Source organism: Coloeus monedula, assembly GCF_965178545.1.
Source record: "Coloeus monedula genome assembly, chromosome: 5".
Classification (NCBI taxonomy): Eukaryota; Metazoa; Chordata; class Aves; order Passeriformes; family Corvidae; genus Coloeus; species Coloeus monedula.
Window position 1 is genome coordinate 5,251,929 of NC_138785.1, and position 25,984 is coordinate 5,277,912.

General features: G+C 39.0%; 1 protein-coding gene across 1 annotated transcript in view; it reads right to left on the bottom strand.

Moving 5' to 3' along the window:
• ANKRD50 (ankyrin repeat domain containing 50) overlaps window positions 1–25,984 on the bottom strand; it is a 39,615-nt gene that overhangs the window by 9,548 nt on the left and 4,083 nt on the right. The window contains exon 3 of the mRNA XM_082281223.1: window positions 7,663–7,892. Within this exon, the coding sequence (XP_082137349.1) occupies window positions 7,663–7,892 (230 nt within the window). The remainder of the gene's footprint in view (window positions 1–7,662; window positions 7,893–25,984) is intronic.

Here is a 25,984-nt window from a genome sequence, read left to right on the forward strand (position 1 = left end):
CCTTCCCACTCAAGCAAAAGGACACTTCCTAGCAGCACGCGTGAGGAAGTTCCCTGCCCCGCCTCAGCGGCCTGGAAGACTCTCAGAAATGGGGCTGAGCGAAGGCAGAGCTGTGTGGATACAGGGCTGCCTCTGCCATTTCAAACATTTGCTCTGGTAGGGCCAAGGTAAGCACCTGATGAGGACCTACCCTCTCTGATTAACGACACACTGCATTGCTTGAACACTGATCTTGCGGAAGTTACAGGAAAACCACAGAGGTCACAGACACAGCAGCTTCAGTGACTGTGTTTCAGGCCAGAATGGCACCTTGCTTCTCCAGGGACAGGTTGTAATCCTGTCTTTACAGCCAGCTCAGCTAGTCAGAAACAAAACCAGCTCCACTCTTCAAAGCAAAGCAAAGTTACTAAACTCTAAATTATACCGAAGGAAAAGCAACCATAGATCAATGTGTTCAATTCAATTCTGGCCCCATCTCCAAGGAACAAATCATTTTAAGTGAGCCTGTGAAGGATGGTGCTTCTAGAACTATGTTTTTATTGTATTTAAACAGTCTGTGGATTGAGCTGCTCAGTCTGTGAGCTTGTTCTGACAGCAAGTTCAGGCTGATAACAGAGCTGTGGTTTTTGTTCCCCAGTGGCTTTAGCAGTGGTTCTGAATGTCCCATTAAGATCATTCTCTTAATTGTTTAGTCTACATAAGCACTGTACAAACATGACAGATCAGAACTGAGAGGCCAACTATGGAACTGTTACTAAAATATTCTGCTTCCCTTAGTAATTTGGGAAGCACTACAAACAGGACTAAACCAAAAGAATACCTAAAACAAAATCATGCTTCTCCACAAAATCACTGGAGAGGACACTTTTGCACAGTCAGTTGAGAGGGTAAGACTAGATAAGTAAGATTGACTACTTGAAGATTTTTGAATGAGAATGCCAGGAGGAAGAAAATAATCTTTCTCCATTCCAGAGGCGTCTTTTTTTTTTTTTTTCTCTAAAAGGAAACACAGAATCAGCTTTATTCACCATAATGCGCCACAAATTCAAGTAATGTCCTAACCTGACCTGTAGGATGGCGTAATTCACTGATTTACTATGCATTTTATTAAAACATTCTGTATGTAACTTTGTGAAGCCCTTAATTCTTGCACATAACCCAAATAAAAAACTTTGCTGAGTAAGAACAGACAGTGCCCTGTGATTCTGCAGATCCCAAGCTCCCGCTTGAAGTGAAAGGCTGTTTCTAGGTCAGGATCCTTCAGAAGATACAGAAGTGAAAAAGTAACACCAAAACCAGAGCACTGCTTGGTGCATGGACTCACAGTCACACGCACACAAGCAGTTGTAATTAGAGACAAGTGTCCCTTTGCTTGGCTCATGTGTGCAGAGGGAACAGCTCTGTTTTGCTCAACTTGGAGCAAATACAACCACCCCGTTCACTCACCTTCCTCTGAACTGCTCTGCTTCTCCTCGTACAGATCTGTCTCTATCACTTGGCTGAACAAGAACAGGCAAAGAGCTCTGCAAACTCATTCTCTATGTCTTTTGACCTAAGTGACCCTGCTCACAAAACCCCCAAACTCTCACATGAATCCCGTGCCCACATCCTTCCTTCTGATATATACCTGCCAACGCAACCTATATTTATTTTTACATCGCTCAAGTGTTTTCTCAGTAGTGGATTTCTTTTCCCTGCCATGAGAAAATCCCCAATGGACTGGCACAACAGCAATCCTGAGATTTCAGCTGATGTTCAGTGTTGCCTGACTAAGGACTACACTTCACCTCCCCTGACTCCCAGCCTTCCCAGGAAAACTTGCAGAGTGGTAACTGTTTAAGCGCCTCAGTCTCTGTATCTCTGCTTCAAAACCAAAAGACTCTTGCTTGCCTTGCAAGTGTTCTTTGAAAAACAATTTTCATTTTGCTTCCCAAAATGGGTGGCAAAATGAACAAAATAATTATGGATGTGATAGCAAAAAAACCCAAACCATAAGAGCTCCAAATAAAAAAGCAAAAAAAGAAAGGGTTTGTGTGTTTGGTGTTTTTTTTTATATGAGGTATCAGTGCCCAATGGATGCTCCGTTCCTGGAAGTGTTCAAGGCCAGGCTGGATGGGGCTCTGAGGAACCTGGGATGGTGGAAGGTGTCCTTGCCCATGGCAGGGGGTTGGAACAAGATGGTCTTTAAGGTCTCTACCAACACAAAGCATTCTACGATGCTCTGATTACTTTGCTCCATATTCTGGCTAAAAATATTACCCTGATCTGTATTTACCTGAGATACACCAAATATCTAAGCACTTCAGACAAGTAAATAAATTTCAGAAGGCTTCAGAGCAGTTTTAAGCTATTTGATTGGCTGCATGTTTATGGAAGCCAAAAATTGCTTTTTTTTCTTTCCTTTTTTTCTTTTCAGCAGTATTTCCATACATTCCTTGTTAATGAGACCCTATATATTGTATCTGAAAATAAGCTGGGATAACAAGGAGCACACTACACTCATGCAGACGTCCACATATCGCAGGGATGAAACATTCTTTAAGGGCTGGGATTAACAAACTGCCATTGTAACAGCTTTTTGGACATAAACAGGATGTTAATTTTAACCACTGCACCAGGCCATACTATAATAAGCAAGTAATTCAAAAGAGGCCTTATAGATAGAACTGTATTTTTTTAAGTCTGTGATTTTTGTTGCTAGATTGAAGAAGGAAAACAAAGCCGCATTTTTTTTCCCCAAATATCTGTCTAAATGAGGTCATTTTACATCTCCAAACAAAGATCCTGCAAACTTGCTTTTCAACCCATACAATAAGTCACTTTCATGGACAAGAAGCACCAAAATATTAAGAGAAAGCTCATTTTGTTTCAGATGCATTCCCATGAACTACTTTAAGCTCAGCAAAACAGAAGTTACAGTAGACAGAACTTGCAGTCCCACGACCCTGCTTTTTGCATTGTTAAAATTTTTCTTACAACACATCACTTTCAACCCAACGGGAGCTCCAATATGGATTGTTCTGATTTATTACACTTCTGGCAGTTCTGTAAACAAATCTGTTCCAAATGTATTCCTTGGCAAGATCTAGGGTCATTCAAAAGGGGAAAAAAAAGTATCTTGGTCATAAATACTTTTATAGCATGTCAACCTTTTCATACTTCAATAGTAAAAAAGCTATTAACTAGCAAGCTTCAATAGTTAAAAATATCCTTCCACTTTCATATCTTTAAATGGATTTACATAAGTACATAACAGAAGTTTTAAATACATTTTAATGTATTTAACTGAATTGTTAGCTTTAGAGTAATCCAAATGATTACAAACATGGCAGTAATTCGGTATTAATAATTTACACTGCTGATCTAAATATGTATTGAATTAGGTACTTCTTAGGTATTTCCATTTATGCACACCTGCTCAAAAAGAATAACTTATCCAGCAGAGTAAAGGGCACCTGGATACTCAGGCAGCACACTCAGCTTTTAGTGCAATTTGCAGTATATTGTGCATTACAAATTTCTCTGCCTCTTCTGCAGGTGCTATGAGACACTGAGGCTGAAGTATGCTGCTCTCACTGGTCCGTGTCACTGCACAGAAGTTTATTTAATTAGATCTACAGGTAATAGTCCATTTAAAACAATTTTGTCTTCCCTCTTTAATTACAGGGCAACTAAGTTCCGAGTTCACACACAGCTTTTTACAAGGAAATATGAAGTTCCCTAGTAAGGTGTTTTCAAAGCGGTAGTGAAAAGAAAAGACATAGTAATTAAAAGCTCCCTATATATTTCCCAAGCAGTCTAAATAATTTTTCTTTCCAAACCCCAAACCTAAACAAGAAATAAACTTTTTCAAAGCTTCAATATTATAAAAGTGAATTTTACAACCACATAAATATATATAGTTTATCTTTTATAGTAAAAATCCAACACCCATGAAAACTTCAAAGAAACATGAAGTCACCCAAATAAATTCCAACCTACAATGAAAAATTAGAGGACAACTCAGATTTTTTTATTTTGGAAGAAATCCCTCCTGAAGTAGTCTCATGCCATTTATTTTCTGGAATGGCAGCTAATGAGAAAGGTTCAGCTCCAAATCTGGCAACTGATTTCATTTAGGGATTCAGCAATAGAGCTACCTGAGTAGATTTAATCACCAAACAGTGAGGTTTTTGAGAGAAGATGGGTTGTGATTTTTTACTGTATTTCTCTAAGGTTTTTGCATTTTTGCTTATTTTTAAAATTTTTTTGGAAAGGCTGTAAGGAAAACAACCCTCAACATCTATTCAGACCAGTCAATAGCAGAAACATGAGAAAGGCATGTTCCCAAGATTTCCAATCAAGAATAAATTTGGATAAATACTAGCTCTTAATAGTACCTCTCTGGAACTGAATGACAAATAAAAGGATGGGTGTAAAATGGATGACATTGTCTGTTTCTGCCTATGGACAAGTGGGTGAATGGCACTTAAGATGCCTCTGAGGCTAAACTGAACCCTTTCACCTCCACTTTTGGTTCTTTTTATTGAAGTTTCCAGCATCTTTTTGGTATTTGCCACTAACTTTATGAGAACTATGGCTCCCTAAGACATGACATCTGCACAGGCTGTGCTGCACTGGTGCACTCATGCCTCATGCATGTGAAGGAATTCTTTGGAAGAATGCCAGTGTTTAATTGAGGGGTATAATCATCCAGATGTCACACATACTTGATTTATGTGTCTAGCAAAAAAAGAAGAAATTAGGTAAACTCCTATTAAAAAAGCTGCCTTAAAACATTTGTACATATGCACTTTTGTCCACCGACCTTTATACTGCTAATGAGAAATTATCTGCTGTTCACTCCAAATTACCTATGTAAAATTGCCCGCTTTTGAAATGCCTCAAGTTTTCCAACTAATATGATGGATTTCTCAAGCCAGGAAATTAGTTTTGTAAGCATGACTCCTATGCTTTCAAGACTTAGTCTCATTTTAGAAGAATCATTAGAGTAAGTTCATTAGCTAAAAAACAACAACAGAAAAATAAACTCTATATTCTGTGCCACTTTCACATTGGAAAGGCTGTGTTGATGCAGCTGCTTGAGTGCCCATACTTGGAGTCAAATGGTAACAAATGATGATGTAGGAGACAGCTGTGAATAACTATGGGTGCAGGACAGCACTGTTAAATTTAGGAGAAAAGCCATTAGGAAAAGAAAGCAGGCAGCACATGGCAGTTGGTGACAGAGCACATGAAGAGAAGGCAGTTATCTGTCCCCCTCCTTTCCTAACTCATCTGGCATTTGCTCACTGTGGAGGGCGACCACAGACTCAGCCAGGCATCATCTCACATTTGGTTCATATTTTTGAGGTTGTCTCTGTAGCCATGAGAGGCAAAGCTTTTTTTTTTTTTTTACTTTTTTTTTTAAATTAATGAAAGCTGAGAATCTGAGTAAGGGCAAAAAATCCGTAGCACATTGTGCTACTACAGAATCTGGGAATTACAGAAGGGCCCAGAGCACACGCTGCAGCAGATGCAGGCACAACTATTCAGTTTTCATAAATAAGTCGCCACCAGAAGTGACAGAGCAAAGAGGATCAGAGTAAACACCCCTCCTCCTTTTCTCATTCTTAAGCGTGCTAGGGATGATATTCACCACTGGCAGCGTCAGGATGACAGTGGGTGAGAAAGACTGGACTCTCTCTTCCATGTCATCACTAGTTTTGGCTTGGGAGCTGCTTGCAGAACTCCCATCTGTACTGCACACCCAAAAAAGAGCATCCTCAGGATAAGGCCACTGCAGCAATACTGCTTCCAGTCATTGGGTACACTTTGCTGAAATGAGAGCTAAACCTATCTGTCAGACAAATCCGGAGGAAGTTTTCACTGCATGAAAATTTTAAGTGAAAACAGATATAAACTCACTGCAAACAAATTAATATTGCTTAATGTATATTTCATACCATACTCCAAAACTTTTTTAACAGAAACAACTACAGATGGGACACATTTTCTTAATCCATCCTAAAAGGATCCCAATCTCTCTTACCAAGTTACAGTGCAACTGATTTTTATTTGGTCCAAATACTTATTGTTGATCTTCAATTCTGCCTGCCCACCAGCTGAAAATAAATAGCTGTAAAAATCGGCTCAGCTAAAAGTAAACATTCAAATACCACAAAGGAGGAGAAGAGTTTGCCCCAGTAGAAGAGTTAATGTCAGTCAATCCTTTTCAGGCCAGAACCCAAAAAGAAATCCATATTATTTGCAGTTTTACAAAGTTGCAACAAAGTTGCATCGTTTTTGAAGTTAACAGAAGCTTCAGCCATGCTCCTCATATCCTCACTACACCTTCTGCAAACTTGAGTATTGGCTGGTAACAGGGAAATCCTCCAACAGTGTATTAAAAGGGCAGCCATCACATTGGCTGTAATGTCACATTTTCCTTTCATAGTGGCTAAACCACCACTTCCTCTGAATAGACCCTAAAATTTCTTCTCAGTTTGTAACCAATTCTTTCTTTGCTCTACCTTTTCCACAGTGAAGATGGGATTATAGTATCACACACTAATTTCCTTTATGCTATTTATCAAGTCATACTCTGTGGAAATGAAAAATTAACTCACTGGAATTAAATTTATTTTAAAGGCATATCCATTACTTCTGCTGATTCCTGTCAGGAATTCCATCTGGAAATATACTTAGAAGACAAGAGCAATTTTTTAGGACTAGTCTGAAATACTGTATGATTTAATGGAAAGGAAATAGAACTGTTGTGAAAAAGATTTGTCTGTTTTTTTGGCAATGACAAGGTATATAATCAGCCAAGCTTTGACAAAACTATTCCCATATAAATGCCTAAAGGAACCCTGTGAAGCTACCCCAAAGTTTCTTTTAGTTCTCACATACTCCCAAATACCAGTCTTCGTGTCTGCCACTGATTAATACAGTACTTCATTCCAAAATGCAATTATCCCATTGACCTTTTGCCACTGTGGAAACGAGCAAGCCTATGGGTCTAAGTTCTATAATCACATTTTTGTCCTAATTGTGTCCTTTATACACACAGGCTTTATACATAGGCCTGGAATCCAGTCCAGATATTGCCTTTTATTAAATTTCAGAGAACTTCCAGTAACAATACCGTTACAGTGAAGAAATGTTCTCATGACACAGTAAAGCCTGGATGAAGAAGCTGTAAAAATTTTTTTTACTGTGCAACCTTTGCCAAAAGCACAGTCCAAGAATTCACATCTACATTGTTCCTCTCTCCAATTTCACCTTCAGAGATTATTACCCACTTTCTGCAAACACGGGGAGAGATTTTAATGGGAGATGAAAGGAAAACCTGAGGTTGTAAGGAATGGGTGTATGCAGCTGAAATACTTCTACACTTACACATCAGCTACACTGTTTTAAGCTTTATAAAACGAGCAAAGCAAGAACACTGTGGAGAACATGGGTGTTTGCAAAGATATAATTTAACTCTAAAATGCTTGGCTGATTGAAGCTTTCCATAGTCCTGGGTAAACTGGGATGTGTGTTTTTTAGAATTGCCATTTTTGCTATTGTCATTTTTCAGAACTAAGCATGCAGCAGTGCTTTCCACCATCCCCCAGGGCCTGATAAATACAACGTCCTAGGTACAGCTCCCAAACAATTCCTGTACTCTGTGCTCACCTGTAAACATTTTTGTAACAGCTTTACTCTGCTTGCGGGCAGAACACAGGAGGAGCAGCCAGGGAGGGAAGAACTCGAAGTGGCTGGCTAAAATGTCTGCTATTGTCCCAGATAAACTCGTGGAAGTCTGTTCACCCTCGGCAACGTTACAGCCCTCGTCCACCGAATCCACCAGCATGAAGAGGCTCTGCTGAGGGGGCTTCATTCCCAAGAGAGGGAGCAGAATGCACCTGGAAGGAACATGACACAAAATCAGCATTTTAAAAGCTTTTAACAATACATTGACTGTCATATAGGGCATCCAAGATGAAGCTATGATCAACTTAAAATGCAAAGTTACTTTTTAAAAATAGTTACCATGGAAAACATCGAAGTAGACTAAACTAACAGAAACACTTTGAACAGGTAGTGATGTAATTCTTGTTTAGGCACCACTACTTTTTCATTAACTTCTAAGTATAACAATACTTTAAAATTATGTAACAGTGTTCAAGGCTAATTAGCAGACTTGGAAAAACGTTGCTTCACTAAGAAGCTACTTGGCCTAAAGGTTAAGAACTTCACTACTGTTGTCTCTGCCAAAGCTGTTGCTATTGCTTATCAGAAACTAATAGCGAACAACAGTTGGTCATGAAACAAAAATCTAAAAGACAAATGAAATATCAAAGCTCAAAGAGTTCAAGTCTGAATGAATAACAGTATTACAAAGAACAGAATTTCTGCCATACCTTCACAAATAAAATGCAAATTAGTAGCAGACTGAGGCATTTGGTAGTGACTTTGATGTATTAGCTTTTATTTATATTGAAGTTGCCAAGCTCCTATTACTGGGAGAGGATTATCTGCATCCTCGGGATGCAGCTCTAACAACACATCTGATTGTGTGGCTAAAAATTTCAAATTTGCATCTACTGTTGCTCTCTTTAAGGGTGTTTCTTAAAAATATACCTAACTGCATTTACATGTATCTTTAAATAGTACTACATAACCATCATGCATCTGTTCAGTATTTCCACACACCACTACTATTTTTCTGGGAAACTTCATAGTGATTTAGGTCTGTAAGTTGCACTGACTAAATTATCTTTAAATACACTTGGCAAGTAAACTTTGACTTTATAGTACACGGATTCGGAAAACGAAACGAGGTGACAAAAATACATAACTGACAGTTTACTCTCTTGTAAAATTGCTGTTTGCACATGTCCAGAAGGCATGCACATCATAAGTAGTTTTTGTTTTACTCAAGACCATAATAACCTTTTTCATTTATTTTACTGAACAAATTTACCTTCAGAAGACTTTGGTCAACACATTATCACCTACCAAGCATTCAAAGGGGAATATAGGCAAATCTTGCCTGTTAATGCAAGAATTTAACCCACTTCAGAAATTATTCATAAGCCTTGTTAGGGGGAGGTTTGTTGTTTTCTGACTGAGAAAAGTGCAAAATGGAAATAGTGGTACAATTTCATGTCTGGCAATAACAGCAGAAACTAGCAGAACAGACTAGGAGGAAATTTTCTCAGAGATATAAAAATGAAGTACAGAATACTTGTGATCTGAAAGTGTTCGGTGTTACATGGATTTTAAAACACAGCCTTCCACCCCCAGCACCTTTTTTTTTTTTCCAGAAGCACAAGACTTCTGACAACTCTTTGGTAGTTCCCCAACTAGGTACTCCTTCAGAGGACGTCTGAAGTCCAACTGAAATCACTGTTCACTAAGCTGGGAAGTTAAGCAGCTACCAATTTACAGAACAGGAAATTAAAGTAGCCATGAGGTTAAAATTACTTTCCCAAGTGATGCCAATCCCACAATGAAAGGAGGCGGTTGGAAATCACCACATTTTCCACCCCTTCCCCCACCACAATGATGCCTTGCCCCCTCAGCTATTTGTGTCAAAGCATTTTTCCTGCAACATTTCTTTCCCTATCAAAATTAATTTTCTTCTCACACAGTTCTCTGTATGAAATTACTTTTTGAGAATGAATGCTACTACAAGATATGAAGAAATGGTAATGGTATCTTAAATTAAAATCTCACTTCAAATCTGTGTGACCCTAACAAAATGCCTACAAAATACCTTAGGAGCATCCAGAAGCATTCTTGTGTCAGTTTTTACCTGTTGGGAACACCACCAAGAAGAGCGATCAGTTGCATCTGGGAAAGATTCCCAAATCACTCTGCCTCTAAAAAAGGGTTGGAAGCAGATGTCTAAGGAATAATGTAAGAACTGGGCAAGCACCAGAAGACCAAATTTTCCCAGTATTCTCAGCAATCACTGATTCCAGGGACTTTCTGAACCAGAGATTCAGTCTTTGCATTTAACATCCCTTAAGGGACCACACTTCCACAGGTTTGTCCAAGTCTTGCATGAACTGATGTAAGGCTCTGGCATCCACAACAGCAAAGCCGTCTGCAGCTTAGCTACACGCGGCATCAAATAACCCCTCTTTTTGTAGTTTAAAAACCAAAGACTCCTTGTTCCATTTGATGTCCTTCAACTTCTGACTGGAAGAGACAGTAAGCAGTAATGTCATATTCCCACTATCTATGCCATTTGTACCACAGCCTCTCTGAGCTACTTTTTCCCAGGCAGAAGAGTCCTAGCATATTGAAGCTGCTCCACAAAATACTATTCCACAGCCTCTTGTCTCCCTGTGCTCTGCTTCTTTCCACTTCACAATACTTGTAGTTCTGAATCTTAACATAATTTAAATTCCACTAGGAAAAATATATGCACATAAGAAATGAGGCACAATGACTTCTCCCAGCCTCCAGCAACACTAATGAAAGTGTGGCATTAACAAGATATTGATCAGGCTTTCTCTTTAAGTGCCCTTTGAAACTGTTTGATAAAATTCTGTTCTTCCGAGACACTTTACATCACAAGTTCAGAGTCGATGCCAAAGAACATAACAGTGAAACTTTTCGGGAAGTGCTGTGCTAATTTGCCAGAAGTCACATTATGTGACAGCCAGGGGATCAGCCCCAGACAGCACGGGGTTAGGAAAGGCAGGTCCTGCCTGACCAACCTGATCTCCTTCCATGACAGGGTGACCCACGCAGTGGATGAGGGGAAGGCTGTGGTTGTTGTTTACCCAGACTTTAGTAAAGCCTCTGCCAGTGTTTCCCACATCACCCTCCTGGACAAACTGGCTGGATGGTCCAGTCTAAAGAGAGGTGGGGAAGGGAGTTAAAATCCAGCTGGTGGAAGGTCACAAGTGGTATTCCCTGGGCTCAGTATTGGGGCCAGTCATCTCTAGTATCTTTGTTGCTCTGGATGGAGACACCAAGTGAACCCTCACTAAGTCAATCTCTTCTCCCAAGACATGGTTTAGTGGTGGACTTCGCAATGCTGGGTCGATAACCTCAAAGGTCTTTTCCAACCTACACCATCCTAGGAGTCTGTGTTTACTCCATAACATGACTTTGTAATTCCACTCTCCTACCATTTCTTGATTACATAGGAAAATAACATAAATCAACACAGAATTAACAATGTCTTTAAAGCACTTCCCTCAAGGGTGATTCATCTATGGTTGTTTTAACAGATTGCTTAACGTGCAGAGTGCCTCTCAGAAGACTGGAAGTTGATTTTCTTTACCTTCTGAAAGGGTAACAGCTTTATCTTTACAACTTTTATATTTAATACAGATATAAAAGTGTTATCATTAAAAACAACAGTTAACTAGTCAGTAAAAATAGAAAATCTCCAGAGAAAACAGCACAATTAGGTATTTTAAATGATGGAATTCATTTTAATGGCAATCTAATGACTTACTTATGCAGAGCAAAGATATTTTACATGCTCTGCAGCAAAAAAGAATACCTCAGAACAATGAGCCATCCCACAGAATTCTTCAGGATTGCTACTGAGTTGACTGAACCCATGCAAACATGATTTTCCACACATGGAAGGAATACATACAGGCTATGCTGAAGTTCTGCTTATGGTTGTCCTTGACATTTTTAGATTGGATCCACAAAAACACAAAGACACAACAGAACAGAGTAGAAAGACAGCGGCATTGTCCACAAAGAGTCACAGTGGAGTGCACATACTTATTTAAAAAAGGAAAAAAAAAAAGATAAAGCAAGCACATACATGCTAAATACAATTAATGAGTAGCCACTCATTCCATTGCCCCACTAGGGGCAACAGAAATCATAATGTGTGTTCCTCCTATTTGACTGTCTCTGGGGTATAAAAAAATTCAGCTATGTCCCCATTGAAACTGGGAGCATAGCTTATTCCTAAAAGGGCTTCCGTTTCTCTACCCAGCTGCCAGCATTCACACACAGAACAAGTGTATAAAAATCACCTCCTAAGCAGGCCAGAAGCAGCAGGCAAAAAAAAACCCAAAGAAAAACACAACCACTACCCCTGACTTGTCAGACTCCAAGAGCTGCATACTTTTAGCAAAGCATGACACACTTCAAATCTCATGACAGAAATGACATATTTGGAAATCTGCTTTACTACTACTACTGAGCTCTTACCTTTCTTTTTCTAAACAGTGTAACAATGCTGTAACAAACTGCTTTTTGAGACACCTTCTTCCATGAGATTATACCTCAGTATTTCCAGGAACCTGTATTCCAAAGAAGCACCATCCCAGAGGTCTGCATCATGAACTTAAAACCTCTGTTCTTTCCAAAGAAAAGTTTGTAGAAAAGAAGACAACATCATTATTCCACACATAGTCTCCTCTTGCTTTTTCCCACGTTTCTACACCAGATTCCTTGAGGAAATTCACCACCTATTTGTCACATTCCTAAATCCTGCATGTTGATCAGGAATATGCCTATATATATATATATATTGGACTGATGTCTTTGTGTATATGTATTTATATACAAAGAGTTTAACAATACCTAGTGTATAACAAAATAATTCTCCAAGCACTCATCTCAATTTTCAGAAAAGCAAACAAGCATCTTCCTTCTTATATGAGGTTCACAACATGATGTATCACAGCCCTTTACAATGTAATTTTTAAGACACTTATTTCCATTTATGTTATATCAGCAAATACGGAAAATGAAGTGCACAGTGAGACTGTAAATAAGCCAACTATATTTACATAATGTTGTAGTAATTTTTGCCAGCAACATAAGAAGCAGCGGGATTTTTGCCTAAAAATCACACACTGAGACCTAGCAACAATCCTAATCACTAAGTGGAAACCTGATGCTGCTGCCTCTTCCAGCTCTAAATCAGGTGTAGCAGAAGCTCCACTGTCCCCAGCCCACTGCTGGGAAACAGGCAGGGAAGGAGAAGGCTCTGTAGGGCAGTTAAGAGCTGGAAGAGCTGCATGCCAGGGAAAGGGGCAGGAATTATGTTGTACAGACACTACAGAGGGGAGCTCAGGCCATTGCAGGATACCTAAGGACACAGGTACCCAAGGGCACAAATCTAAACAATAGGGTTTTCACTACTTCCACTGCTCATGGAGTAAACGTAAGAGCTTCTAAGTGTCTAAGAAGAGAAAACAAAATGCTAAACTCCAGATATTTTTAATCATCTCTGTTTGAAAAATTCTCACAAGTGACAGCAAACTCCAAACTTTGTTCCTCATATGCTTACAGACACATGTTCATTTGTATATTGTAATAATCCACAGGTTGGTTAGCAGGGAGTATAATCGATTAAAGCTGTCTGTCCCCACCACCCCCAGCTCCCAATTTGCATTTAAAAGCATGGAGCCAGTGAAGATAAAGCTGTTAAAGACTGCTAGAAGCTTCAGCAAAGACATACTTACACCAATAGCTGCATTTTTCTCTTTTGTTTTCCAAACTGCATTTGGGGCACAGGTCACAACAAAAAAAGAAAAGGTGAATTTAACTTCTAATAAAATTGACAATGCCTGCTGTTCAGCTGATGAAATATTGCCCTCTTTCCAAGTACTTATTAGCAGCTGTATTCACACAGAAAGAAAAACCAGAGCATCTTTACAAATTGCTTGTAGCGCTGTTTGTAGAGGAGTGAGCTTTATTTTGTCCTGTGACAAGGCATTTACGTCTTATGGATGACTTACAGTAAACAGTTTATTTACCTGCCTTTTAATGCATTCTGGCTAATTATTAAAAGGCAAATTAATGATCAAATCAATAGCTGCTTTCTGTATATTACCACCCCAATTCTTGGCACTATATACATGTGGAATACAGGCCTTTCCTTCTTACTAATTGCCCAGCTGCTCATAGTGGTAATAACTTCCTGAAAAACAGACACACGGGACCCTTAACTAACTGGGAATATTTATGAAAGATGAGGGCTGTGAAGCATGGAACAGTTCCACACTTTAAAAAGCTGCAAAATATAACCCACAGGGCAAAAGTGAAGTGACCCAGTTGGATGTGTGCACACCTATGTACATACCAACAGATCTGATCTGGTTATCGAGGTGCTTGTTCTGTACTTTCTCAACAAGATAAAGTGCACTGCAGCTGGTTACGACTTTCTAAGTGTAACACTGGAATTAAGACACAGTCCTGGGCTACACTATAATACCGATTATTGTTTCTAGTAAATTATTTATTTGCATAGGAAGACAAACTGGCTCTAACAATTCTACCCAACCATGGTTAATCTTATGAAGGAAGGGGCAGAAAGCAGAAAAGGAAAAAACAAAACAAAACCCACTCTGAGAAACACCTATTGGGAAAGCTCTAGGTGAAGTACACAGATGTAAATCAAGGGTCTGGCCTTTTCAGAAGTGGTGAATTAGAAACAGCAGGCAAGTCTTGTGCAACTCAATACCTGATTTTGCAATGTCTTGTAGCAACCTGGATTTTATCTGCAATTGTAAGGCAGACTTGCAGCCCCACCAGGAGAGCACAAAAGCCAGCTCTAGGGCATCAGGCCAGACAAAAGCCGAGTTTATGGTGGAACCCCCGCCACTGGTGCCACAGAAACAGGCCTGGACCCTGGGTATTGATTAGAGACCTCCTACTGTCTCACACTAATACAGAGGTGATTTTTGGCTACAAAGCACTCCCAGCGGATCTATTTGTGGATTTACTTGAACCCTAGGAAAAGAGAAGCCTTAAGAGCAAATATTTTGGTGTAATAGTGGACTGCCCACAACAGTTTGCAAACAACTTAGCTATTATAAAGGACAGACAACTGTGGCTGAAAACCATTCACAACTGCTACCAGGAGCAGGTGACTGTATTTTAAATGGAATATACTTGCTATATGTGCTAACATATACAATATATTCTAAATTACTCCAAATCTGACATAAAAGAATCTGTGTCCCCGAAGGCAAAGTGGGGAAGAGTACAGAAGACATGCAAACATTTTCCCCAAACATGTAACATAAAAAAGGGCAATGTATTCTACACCAGCTCTCACAGTTCTGTTTCACAGTGATGGAGAGGTCACCTAGTCCACTTCCTCACCTACAGCAGGATCAGCTCTACATCTGTCATCCCTGAGATACAAGCCCAGGCATTCCTGAAGATTTGCACCAATCAATACTGTCTCCCTAAGCAATCCACTACAGTGCTTCAATATTCTTGAAAATGGGAAGTTTTCTCCTTCCTTGTCTAACCTTTACCTGCTTTCCTGCAATTCAAACCTTGTACTTCCTGCCCTATAACTTCTGTCCCACAGATAACACCAGGGTCATTACAAGGAAGCCAGCAGGACCCAAAATTTATAACCACTTCCCTCCAGTCAGCTGACAGCATTAAGGAACAGGCTGAAAAGAAGAAAAATACAGGATAGACCCCTATGAAACCAACATGATGTGCTGTGTCAGTGCGAAAGTGAAGTACTGATATTTAAATACAGTTACTACTCTCTTATTCCATGTAGCCAAACACAGTTCTGCCTTGCACATGGCCTGTCTGCACCAGTCTCATGCAAGCAAAGCCTTCCTGCAGTCAAGATGGCATTTATAGTTATCCCTTATCCACACGTCCTGTGACTCTTCTAAATAGAAGTTAGATTAACTTTATCAAAACCAAACCATGTCATACCATGTTAGCTGTTTTTCACCTCTTTGTTATCTCCTGGCTACTTGCAAATAGTTTGTCTGATTATTTCTTCTGGCATTTTTAATTTTGACTGACATGCTTCTAATTCCCCATGCCTTTTTTATCCCTTCTTAGATCAAGGCACTAAATAAAAAAATTGTCCTTTCAACTCTGAATTTTCAGCAATCCTGATAAGGATAACCTGCCCTTTGAAGACAATAGGTAACAGTTTGAGAACATCTCACCTATTCTGTACTGGATATCTGATTGGGGTTTTTGGTCTGGGCTATGTTTTTCTTTGATCTTACCTCTTTCTCACTAGTTTTATGATGTCAGCTGACTGCAAAATGACTTTTTTAAGAAAGGGCAACATACATGAGCATTGACATTTTCGCTTTCCTGCTGCTATCAGGTTTTTTTCCCCAAGGAACAGCAGACCAGGACTTGGTGGATACTGTCTTCTTTCTGCTAACGGATGTAAGGAGTTATTTCTTGTAAAACACACCTTGAACTTGCAGTCTTGACCTCATTTTTACATTACCCTTTCACTTTCACCTTAGGTGGCTGCTCTACTTTCTTTCTGCCACCTTCCTCCTAGTGTTTAACACATGAGCGATGAGGAGCTTAGTTTCAATGAACTGGACATTTAATACAGCGCTTTGAGACCTCAGTGCTCTTTCCAGCCAATTCCTTCATTTTTCATTATACTCCTCTTCATCAGATCTTACTCACAGATCATCTGAGGTCAGCAACATCTCCATCTTTCAGTTTGCCTTTCTTTCTCTTTCCTTCCTAAGCAAAGAATCGTGAAATCATTTAGGGTGGAAAAGGCCTTTGAGTCCAACCATTAACCCAGCACATGCATTTAGGATCATTTCATAGTCACTATCACCAAAAGATTTCTTTAATATCCTCAGCTGATTTTTCCCAATCTGACTGAAGCTAATTTATGTCTCCCCACTAGCTATTATCTCCTCTTTGACATCAGAAGTATGGTCAGTGCCAGACTCCTGCTTGTATCATGCCTTCCCAGCTGATGTTTATCTCCTATTTGTTATTCAAATTTTTAACTGTGCAGACATTATCATCCAAATTCTATGCCATGGATAATGCCACTTGTTCTCTTAAAGCAGCTTGGCTCACTTGAGCTTGCTGATTTGGTAGAGTAAAGCACTTAGAATTTTACAGAAGACACAGTTTTGAGGTGTGGGAATCTCTCTTCCTTACCAAGGACTCTACTTGGACTAAGCAGGTAAACTCAGACTCACAAGATGGTCTGATAGGTAGTTGGTTTTACAGTCCATGAAAGATCAGGCTTACTAACAAACCCTGAAGCAGAAATCCCACATGCAGAGCTACCAGCACACATGGTATATGTATTTTAATCAGATTTTCCAGTGCCTTTAATTTCTTTACTTTATTCTAGAACTACAAGCAAGCATATTATGTACAAAACAAGCTACTTTTTTAACACATACCAGTTATACAAGTTATCCTGACAGATCTTTTAGAACACTGAACTCTATCTCGACTGTACACTAAAATTTCCAGTTCTGCTTGTTCACCCCTTACCTTTTTTCCATTAGTATAAAGACATCTAAGGCATTTGATTATTTCCTGGCTTACCTTCTTGTCTGTCCCATGACCCACATGACAAAGCCTATTTCCCCTCCTCCTCCATCCCTGGTTTTTGAGCTGTTGTCTAAGTTGCTGTTACTTATATTTACTCCTGGAATTCATCATCCACCAGGTTTTGCTTTAAAGCTCTTTAATTAGGGTCAAAAATCAATGTTTTTTCTTTCTATTAAGCATCAATTAAGTTCTCAATGGTATTTTTTTCTGCAAATCCCTCTCTTTTTTTAAAAAAAAAGTAGGAGGTGTCAAAGAAAGTATACTTTGCATCAAATGCATGAGATGAAAACATCAAATCAGACTCACTGAAAGCTATCATTAGTAGAAATGAGAGAATTGCCTATACTGCACCTTATTTTCCATACAAGTAAAGTTCGGCTAATAACTTACTTTGCAAATATTCAAAAGCCTGTGGTTGAAACGCAACATGTAAGAGTGGGGCACCACAATAAAAAACAAACAAGTTGATATATGCAACAGAATGTATTAAAATTACAGGGTTAGTTTTAAATCATTTATGAAACCAAAGGCACAGGCAAAGGAAATATATTTTATATATATATATAGTCTTTCCAGCTTTCCTTACAAAAATGTAACTTCAATAAGCAGTGTTATCTAGACACAGTACACAACAGAATTGCAATTCTTGTAGCTTTATAGGCATTTGAATTTGTAGGTATTATTCTACATTTTGGAGATAGACAAAAATCCCTTTCTTTTTTTCTGTTTTTATTTATGCAGTGCATAAACACAGCTGAAGTAACAGATATTTCTTTACAGGTATATGACTGTATTTGCTGGCATGAGAGAAACGCTAAGCACAAGAAGAAAACTAAAAACTCCCAGATGAGACAGGTAGAAAACTGCACTGAATAAATTCAATTGTGTGGCTGTTGTCAGGCTATATGCTCGTTTACTATGCTCTATTATTCCACGACCATAAAACAGAATACAGTAGATTAATACACACAATAAAAGAGTCACCATTATTACTGCAGTTCAGTCTGACAATCCCCAAATTAATAATATTTTCCTATGCCTTCCAAAGGGAAAAAAAACCAACATTACTGATTGGGAAGCAGGAAGAAGAGGAGCTGCAGTCGCTGTTTCAGCAGTAAGAGGCTCCTTCAGAACAGGGGGTTCTCAAACTGCCAGCCTGGAAGAACCAGGCTAAACAACAACAGACATTTTACAATCTTGGTAATTCCCTAATCAAGTTGCTCCACACCTGCCTATGTCATGTCTTGCCCACCATCATAAAGCACCCCGACTTCCACTGCTGAACTGATTGCAGGATTATATTGTCCAACCTCATTTTGAGAAAATCCTCTGCACAAATACCAGATGAAAAGCTGTTAAGAATTTGCCCTCCTAGGCAAGCACACTTAAGACAGCTTTCCTACTATGTTTGTGTTACCACATATCTTTATCCATCTTATTTTCCATCTTAGTAAAATGGACTACCCTAATGTTTATTGCACTGTCTTAGTTGAAGAGGCAACAGATGGAGCAGCTTTCATGTGTCCCATTCAAAATTATTCTCCCATACTCCCCAAAGTACAATTCACAGCATATGTTTCTCATGCATCACTTTGGGGCGTTATCAGTTATCTTGTGGCTTTGTTTTCTTCACCCCCAGCCCCAAGCAGATACAGTTTCCCTGTTTTGCCTGTAATCTCCAATTGATGCTTTCTGTATTTTCTTGACAATTTACTCTCAAGAAAACCACTTAGGTTAGCACCATGTAGACCTGATTCTATAATCTTACAGCACTGATGCATTTAGCTTTGGAACTGATTTTGTAGCTTCATATTTATTAGCCGTAGCTACAATAACCAGTGAGAGAAACTACATCTTCCTCTTCCTCCTCTCCAATAACTCATACACAAATTGTTTACTAGGGATGAAAACCTAACCACAAGTTAAAATAGAAGAAAGTACTAATGAAAAAAGTATAGAAACACAGAATGATTTGGTGTTGTGCTGTTAACTGCTGAAGTATCCACCTGCTAGACTGTTAAATTTTGATAATCCAAAATCATATAGGACACAATTTCACTTAACACAGATCAGCTGTACTTTACCTACAAACAGAACTTTTTTTCTAATGTCCTGTTGAACTTTACTTCACGAAAGTGTAGAAAAAGGATGGACAGCTTAGTGTATCATGCTCACTATTGCTGCAGGAGAGCTGATGCAGTTAAACCAAGATTTGTTAATTAACTGCTCTAAGATGGAGATCATGCTGTAATCCCATTCTCAACAGTTTTTCCTCCTGAGGTTCATTCCTACCTGCCTGTTACTGTCATCTCTATATTGCTGGTATTTTCCTTAACTCATTTAGAACTCCTGAAGTTTTCTCTTTCTTCCAGACAACTCCATGATACTGCAAATAACCTTAAATAAGGTGCTGCCATGGCCCCTCCCTTCCTTCTCTCATGTTCTAAGATATCACAGATCTCTAGCACACAATTTGCATCTATGCACAGCCCAGCGCCCACCTCCCCTCCCTCACACAAGCACCAGTATTACCAGCTCACACTAGGACATAACAAAGAAAAAAACCTAAGGAAAAGACACTGGTGGTTGGTCTGTGGACCTAAAGTCCACTCACATATGATCCTTTATTCCATCCTTCCTCTCACTCCCATCAATTTAAACAGCAGCATCCACAACTGAGCCAAAAGTCTGATGGCCTTTACCTGCAAGAGTTTTTGGTCCTCACTTTGTGTGAAGGTATCTACAAACATGTGACACTTGATTGCAATTGGTTTGCCCCTTTTACTTCATTATGTAAATTTCCCCAGTTGCCTTCTTATCATGATCTCATTTTCGTTCTTTTTTCATGCTATCTTATCACATCTTGATGCCAACAAGCAGACCAGGAACCTTCCCACCTCCACTCTTTCCAGCATCTCCTCTGCAATACCTTTGAGCACCTCTGTACAACTCAACCCTTGGGTCAATGTAATTATTTTCTTGCCTTTTTTGCCTGATTATTTCTTTTTCAGCAGTCATTCTTCAATCACAAAGTGTCTTTGCATTAACTATTGAAAATACTCCTGCTCCTGGACATAGACAGAAGATTTCTCACCCTTCCAAGTGTATTGCATGTATCATCACGAGCAAGAAACTGAAATCTCTTCAAGTCATTGCTTTCAGGAGGTGCTATTTCAATACTATCTTCTCCCAGTATATAAGACACACTAAGTCCTTTCTACTTCACAATCCACCAAATCCTTTTCATTTTTTCATTGAAAAAGAAGAAAGGAAAAGAAACTTAAACCCTGGCACAAGCTATGAACATGTGCATAGAAAACTGAAGGGAAGGGAAATAATTAACAAGTAAGAATTGCTATGAAGGTCCATCTAACTAAACAGCTTATAGGAAAACCTGCAAGGTTTAAGTCTGAGCCACACTGATTAAAGCCAAAATGTTAATGCCTATAGAAATAGAAGACAAAAAGTTCTATGTAAGTTGTCATTATTAAAATGCCTTGGGGAAACTTTCTTATGGTAATTTAATCTGAAAAGGTTAAAACCTTAAACGGTATTATGTTCAGTCTGTAGGCTGTGCTTCCATACAATGAAAGAGGAACATACAGCTTGCTCTTGCAGAAACACTCACTGCTGCTATGTGACCCGTTAACTCCACAGATTTAAGGGAAAAGCCTAAAGAGAAACATGCCACAAAGTACTTAAGCTTCAGGCAATGCTCAACTTTCTAATGGTCTGGAGAACGCCAGAATACAAGAGTTTCCTATGAAACCCAGCATCAGTTACAAGTCTAAAGCCCCAGTTACATGTAAATACTCAAAAAGCTCCAGCAGAGTCAAGATGCTCTCACAAGGGGAAATTTACCTTCTGCAACTTCACTTTCAGTTCAGTGGATTTCAGTTCAGAATTTCTTTCACTGAGCTGGAAAGACAGGCTGAGTTGGCAGATTCTTTTTAACCTCTTGTGCATGCTCTTACAAAAATAGTTTCTCATCTCACCCATAAATTGCTATGATTTTCAGTTGGTATCTTGCTCCATCATTTCTGAGCATTAAATACATCATAAATAAACAGAACAACTTGATTTTAACTGTAATGAGATCGTTTTTAACTGTAATGAGATAGTTTTTAACTGAAAACTCCTACTAAAAGGAGAACTCAATCTTCTAACAGATCAAGCTCTTCTGGGCTAGGGTCCAACTAACTTCAGAATTCTAGTCAAGCATAAGTGAAAGATGTAGGAATGGACAAAAATCTGGGAAAGTACAGAAGCAGAATGCCGCTTATTTACACATCTAAAACATTGGTAAGAAAAATTCCCTTTAGACACTGAAAGCTTTTATTTAGCTAAGGGATTTTTTAATGCCACATTCATTCTTAGGTATGACCTCTGAGGACAGACTAACAAACTGGAATTACTTAATTTCAAGTAGAGATGAAAGAGAATAAAGCTGTTTTCAAATACATAAAAGGCTGTCCCAAAAAGGAAAGAAAGAATCTCTTCTCCATGTCTCTGGAGAACACCTTAAGTAGTAAAATCTTAGATTATAGCAAAAAAAACCAACTCAGGATAACATACAGCTTTTTTTTTTCTAGAAGAACTGTGAAGCATAAGAGCAGATGAAGCCAGCATCTTCAGTTTTTTCTGTCTGGTGAAAGAGATGCTGGACTTGATTTTTCTGAGCTCCCCTTCCAACCTTCTTGAGGTTCAAATCAGTGTATTGCACATTTTAACTTTACACTTGGTAAACAAATAAACACACTGGAGGTTTAATAACTTTCTTCTTTAAAGGGTCTTGTAAATTAAGTTATCATGCATTCAGGTCCTTCTTTGCATGAAAAAGGATACAGTTAGTTTCTACCATTTATAGTTCTACAAAATTAAGAGAGACTGACAAAATCTGTATCTTCATGCCTTCCCTGCAACCCCTGGAGAGCAACAGCTCCCAAGACTGTACTGGAGCTCTGGAAGCAGAAGCAGCCCTTTCCAGAATTAAGTAGATTAGAGGAAGAGATGTAGATCATTCCCAGGCAGTCTGAGACCTGGGTGAGAAAAACCGAGTCATTTATTATCTATAAAAGATTAATACTGAATTAGTAATATCTTTTAGAGTGAATTGATAGAAATCCCAGCAGCTTTTGGGTTTCCAGTAGCCCAAGCAGAGGTATCTGTAACTGTCTCCAATGTGCTGCCTCTCACTGTCACCTTCTCACAGCAGTCTCAGAACCTGGTGCTGCAAACTGCAGCAGAATCACATACTGTGGTTAATTCACTAACAAGGGAAACTCTTAACTTTGTAGGGTGCAATATCAAAACTCATTAAAGTCAGGATACTCTTAATTCATCTCAAATTTACTCCAAAATGCACTCAAATTTTTGCAATTAACAATAAGGTACTCCATACCAGCAAAAAGCTCACTAGTTAATTGTTCAATAAAGCCTACACAATCCATTATAATTTTTATTATATTACTGACTTCAAAGACGGTACAAGGAGTTCTAAAAATGAACAGCTTCTTCACACTTCATCTGTTATCGTTTACAACTCAATGTCTAAATCTTTTCCTTCATCTAAGCAAGAAAAATGCATTTCAGTACTGCAGATTGAAAGTTCCTGGACAAAAGTCACAGTATGTCTGCTGAACAAACCACTGTTTTTCTACGTTGTCAGACAAAGAATCCAGAACCTGAAATAACACTTGTTACCCCGTATCACTTAGATAGGAGTAAAAACTCTGTCACCTACAACTTGCAACTTTCTGATGATACATGACTCTTGAGGGAAAAGGGAAGAAAAAGATAAAAAAATAACTTAGTAACATGGAAAGTCAATACAGGTGAAGGGCTGGGGGGAAGGAAATGCTTGTTAGCATTGGCTGACGCTCAGAAGTTTTTCTTCTGAATTCTGCCCTTTATTTTTGCCCTTTATATTACTAGGTTTCCATTATATTGCCAAAGACACAACACCAGAGGCTCAATCCTTTGGAGTTCTCCAAGCAGGCAGAAGGAACTTTACATAGATCAGCTACTGGCACAAGAACTGCTGCACTTTAACGCTGTCCAAAGGAGTGACTCACATCACTCATACAAGGCTTTCAAATTTAATCAATGTAAACCCCTGCTTCAAACTTGCACTCAGCAGAGAACCTTACATGACCTCTCACACCTCTTACAGCGAAGTCTACAGATATTTGCATATTCTAGAGAACTATAAAACTGTTTGGCTTTTTACATCACTTAACATTATTGGTCACATTAAATGACAAGGTAAATCTGTTGAGCACACAGAGATCAGGAGTTAGAAGAAAAGCTGTGACAGTCTGGGAATCTGCAAAAGAACCACTGCATGGAATTTAGCATCAGCATGCATAGAATGTGGTGTCCTTTCTGAAAAAAAAAAAAAAGGATACTTAAGCTCTGGGGTACAGCTTCCCTATATTCATTTCTGGTAAAGAGGATGTAACATCAGTTTGAGAAAACTTCCATTAAGTTCTTATAGAGTCACAAATTTGTTCAGCAGCTCTTTCTGGTGTTGTTTTGTGGCTTTACTTCTTTTAAATTTCTATTTTTTTGGGTCTCTAAGTGGAAATCTGAATTCACAGCTTCGTTCTTTTTCCTGATAAAAGTCACTTAGATCAGACCCTCTCACAATAAAGTAGTTGTATGAGAAATACTTCAGTAATGGAATTTTAGGATACTTCACAAGCAAAAAACACTTGGACATCACTGACCCAAAGTCAATACATGAGACATAAGGATGTGAAAGGTCTTAAAAGATTTGAAGTTCCCTGAAAAGACACTCAGAAAGAATGAAACTTCATCTGTGAGTGAGAGCAAAGCAGCTCCATCTGCACCAGGCTGCTGGGAGATGTGGAAATTCACCTTTTTTTTTTTTTTTGTGATTTATTAATTGCAGCAACACACCCAAGCAAAATTCAATATTTGCTGTAGGTTTGTACTAGACCAACACACACCAAAGGTGAGTTTGGTGCAAGTCTAAAAACATGGTGTTATTTAACACGTTCCACCTCTAAATTCTCTATCCCAGGAGCTTTGGTCTTGGGTATCTCTCAAACTCAAGAGCAACGGCTGCAAATGAAGCAAGCTCTGCTTCCCACCAGTAATCCCAACTGCAGCACAGTACATGGGAATTATATGCCTTTCCCTACTGTCTGAAGGTGTTTAATGTCATCTACTCTGCCTGAAAGACATAAACCAGGAACATAAGGGAAATGCCTTTCTGCAGCTTAGTTTACACAAATTTCAGCATTGTCCAGAGTTTGTATCAGAGTTCCTCCATGCCCTCATGGCCTTGGATAAGTGGTATCTGCCTGTATTCCTACCAAATCACTGGAAGCATAAACTTGCTGCAGCAAAACCAAAACAACCCTGGAGACAGCATTGCAAAATTTGGGTTATTCCAACTTTAACTTTTCTTTATGAACAGGGAAGAAGAGCCTAATAGACCTTTTGAATTAAATTCTCTGTCTATCACATCATTTTTTCTTAACTTCTGGTGTCTGTAACATCTTTGTTACCTTCCGCTTTACTTTCACTGATAATTTGAGTGAGGGTTCAGCTCTCTCCCTCACATTTAAGGCTGCTTTCTGCTCCAGCACCGAGTGCCTGATAAGAAAAGTGCTGTAAGTAGCTGTTCTTTCTCTCAGCTGTCAGTGCAGCAACAAATGCAAAATGTTAAATACATTTGTCTAACTCAGCCCTTCCTGTTCTTCAAAACTGCAAGATCTCCCCCTGAACGAATTTTTAGGGCATTTAAAGCTTATAAATGCATATGACATTTAAATAGCATGAGAAACTCTGAGGGTCATCAGTTGCACATGTATCACTATGACCATCAGGACTGCTGAAAATCTATTTAAGAAACATCCTTCAGGAAAACATGTCACTATTTTAACTAACAAACTTTATATTGTTTACAAACTGGCATGTTACAAGACATTAGGAAGTTTTTCTTTCTTGCTATTTCCAGGACAACTAGCACAAAAATAGAGTGGTGTCATCTTGTTTAGCACTTATGAAGAGAAGTCTTTCCATTTTAGGCCATGAATACATGGCTGGGTCTGGAAGAGCTGTGAAAAGCAGAGCAAAAATTTGACAGTGCCTTTAAAGAAAAATATTTCCCCTCTTGTACCGAATAAACTAAAAGAAGGCAAAAATCAATGGAGCACTGAGACAAGCACTTTGTGCTTCTTCAGTGCCTTTACACGAGGGGAGATGCAATCTTATCTGACTGTAAAGTCTTCCTAGAACTCTTTTCACATTACAACGACTTTACCTTGCCATAAACACACCAGAGCAGAGGACTGAAGCGCTCCGTGGCAAGCCTTAGAAACCATGGAACATCCTAAATTACAATTTTGTTAAAACATTTCTTGAATGGTTTATGTATTAGCAAAGGTTCAATTAAACAAATGGCTGAGGTGTTTGATGGTGGGAAGGGGCTTGCCAAGTGCCTCCTTGTTTGTGGACAAAGATTGTATCACCCAGCAGAACAAGCTCGCGGTGCCGCTGTCAACAGCCACCTCCTGGTCCCCTGCCACAGTGCTGAAAACTTGTATTCCCAGCACAGCACCTTGTCTCCAACACCTCATCTCCCTTAAATCTGAAACAGGAGAATGAAGACCATCCACCACAGCTGCTTTTGAGAGCAGGAGATCAGGGTAAGTGGGAGCAAGGGGAT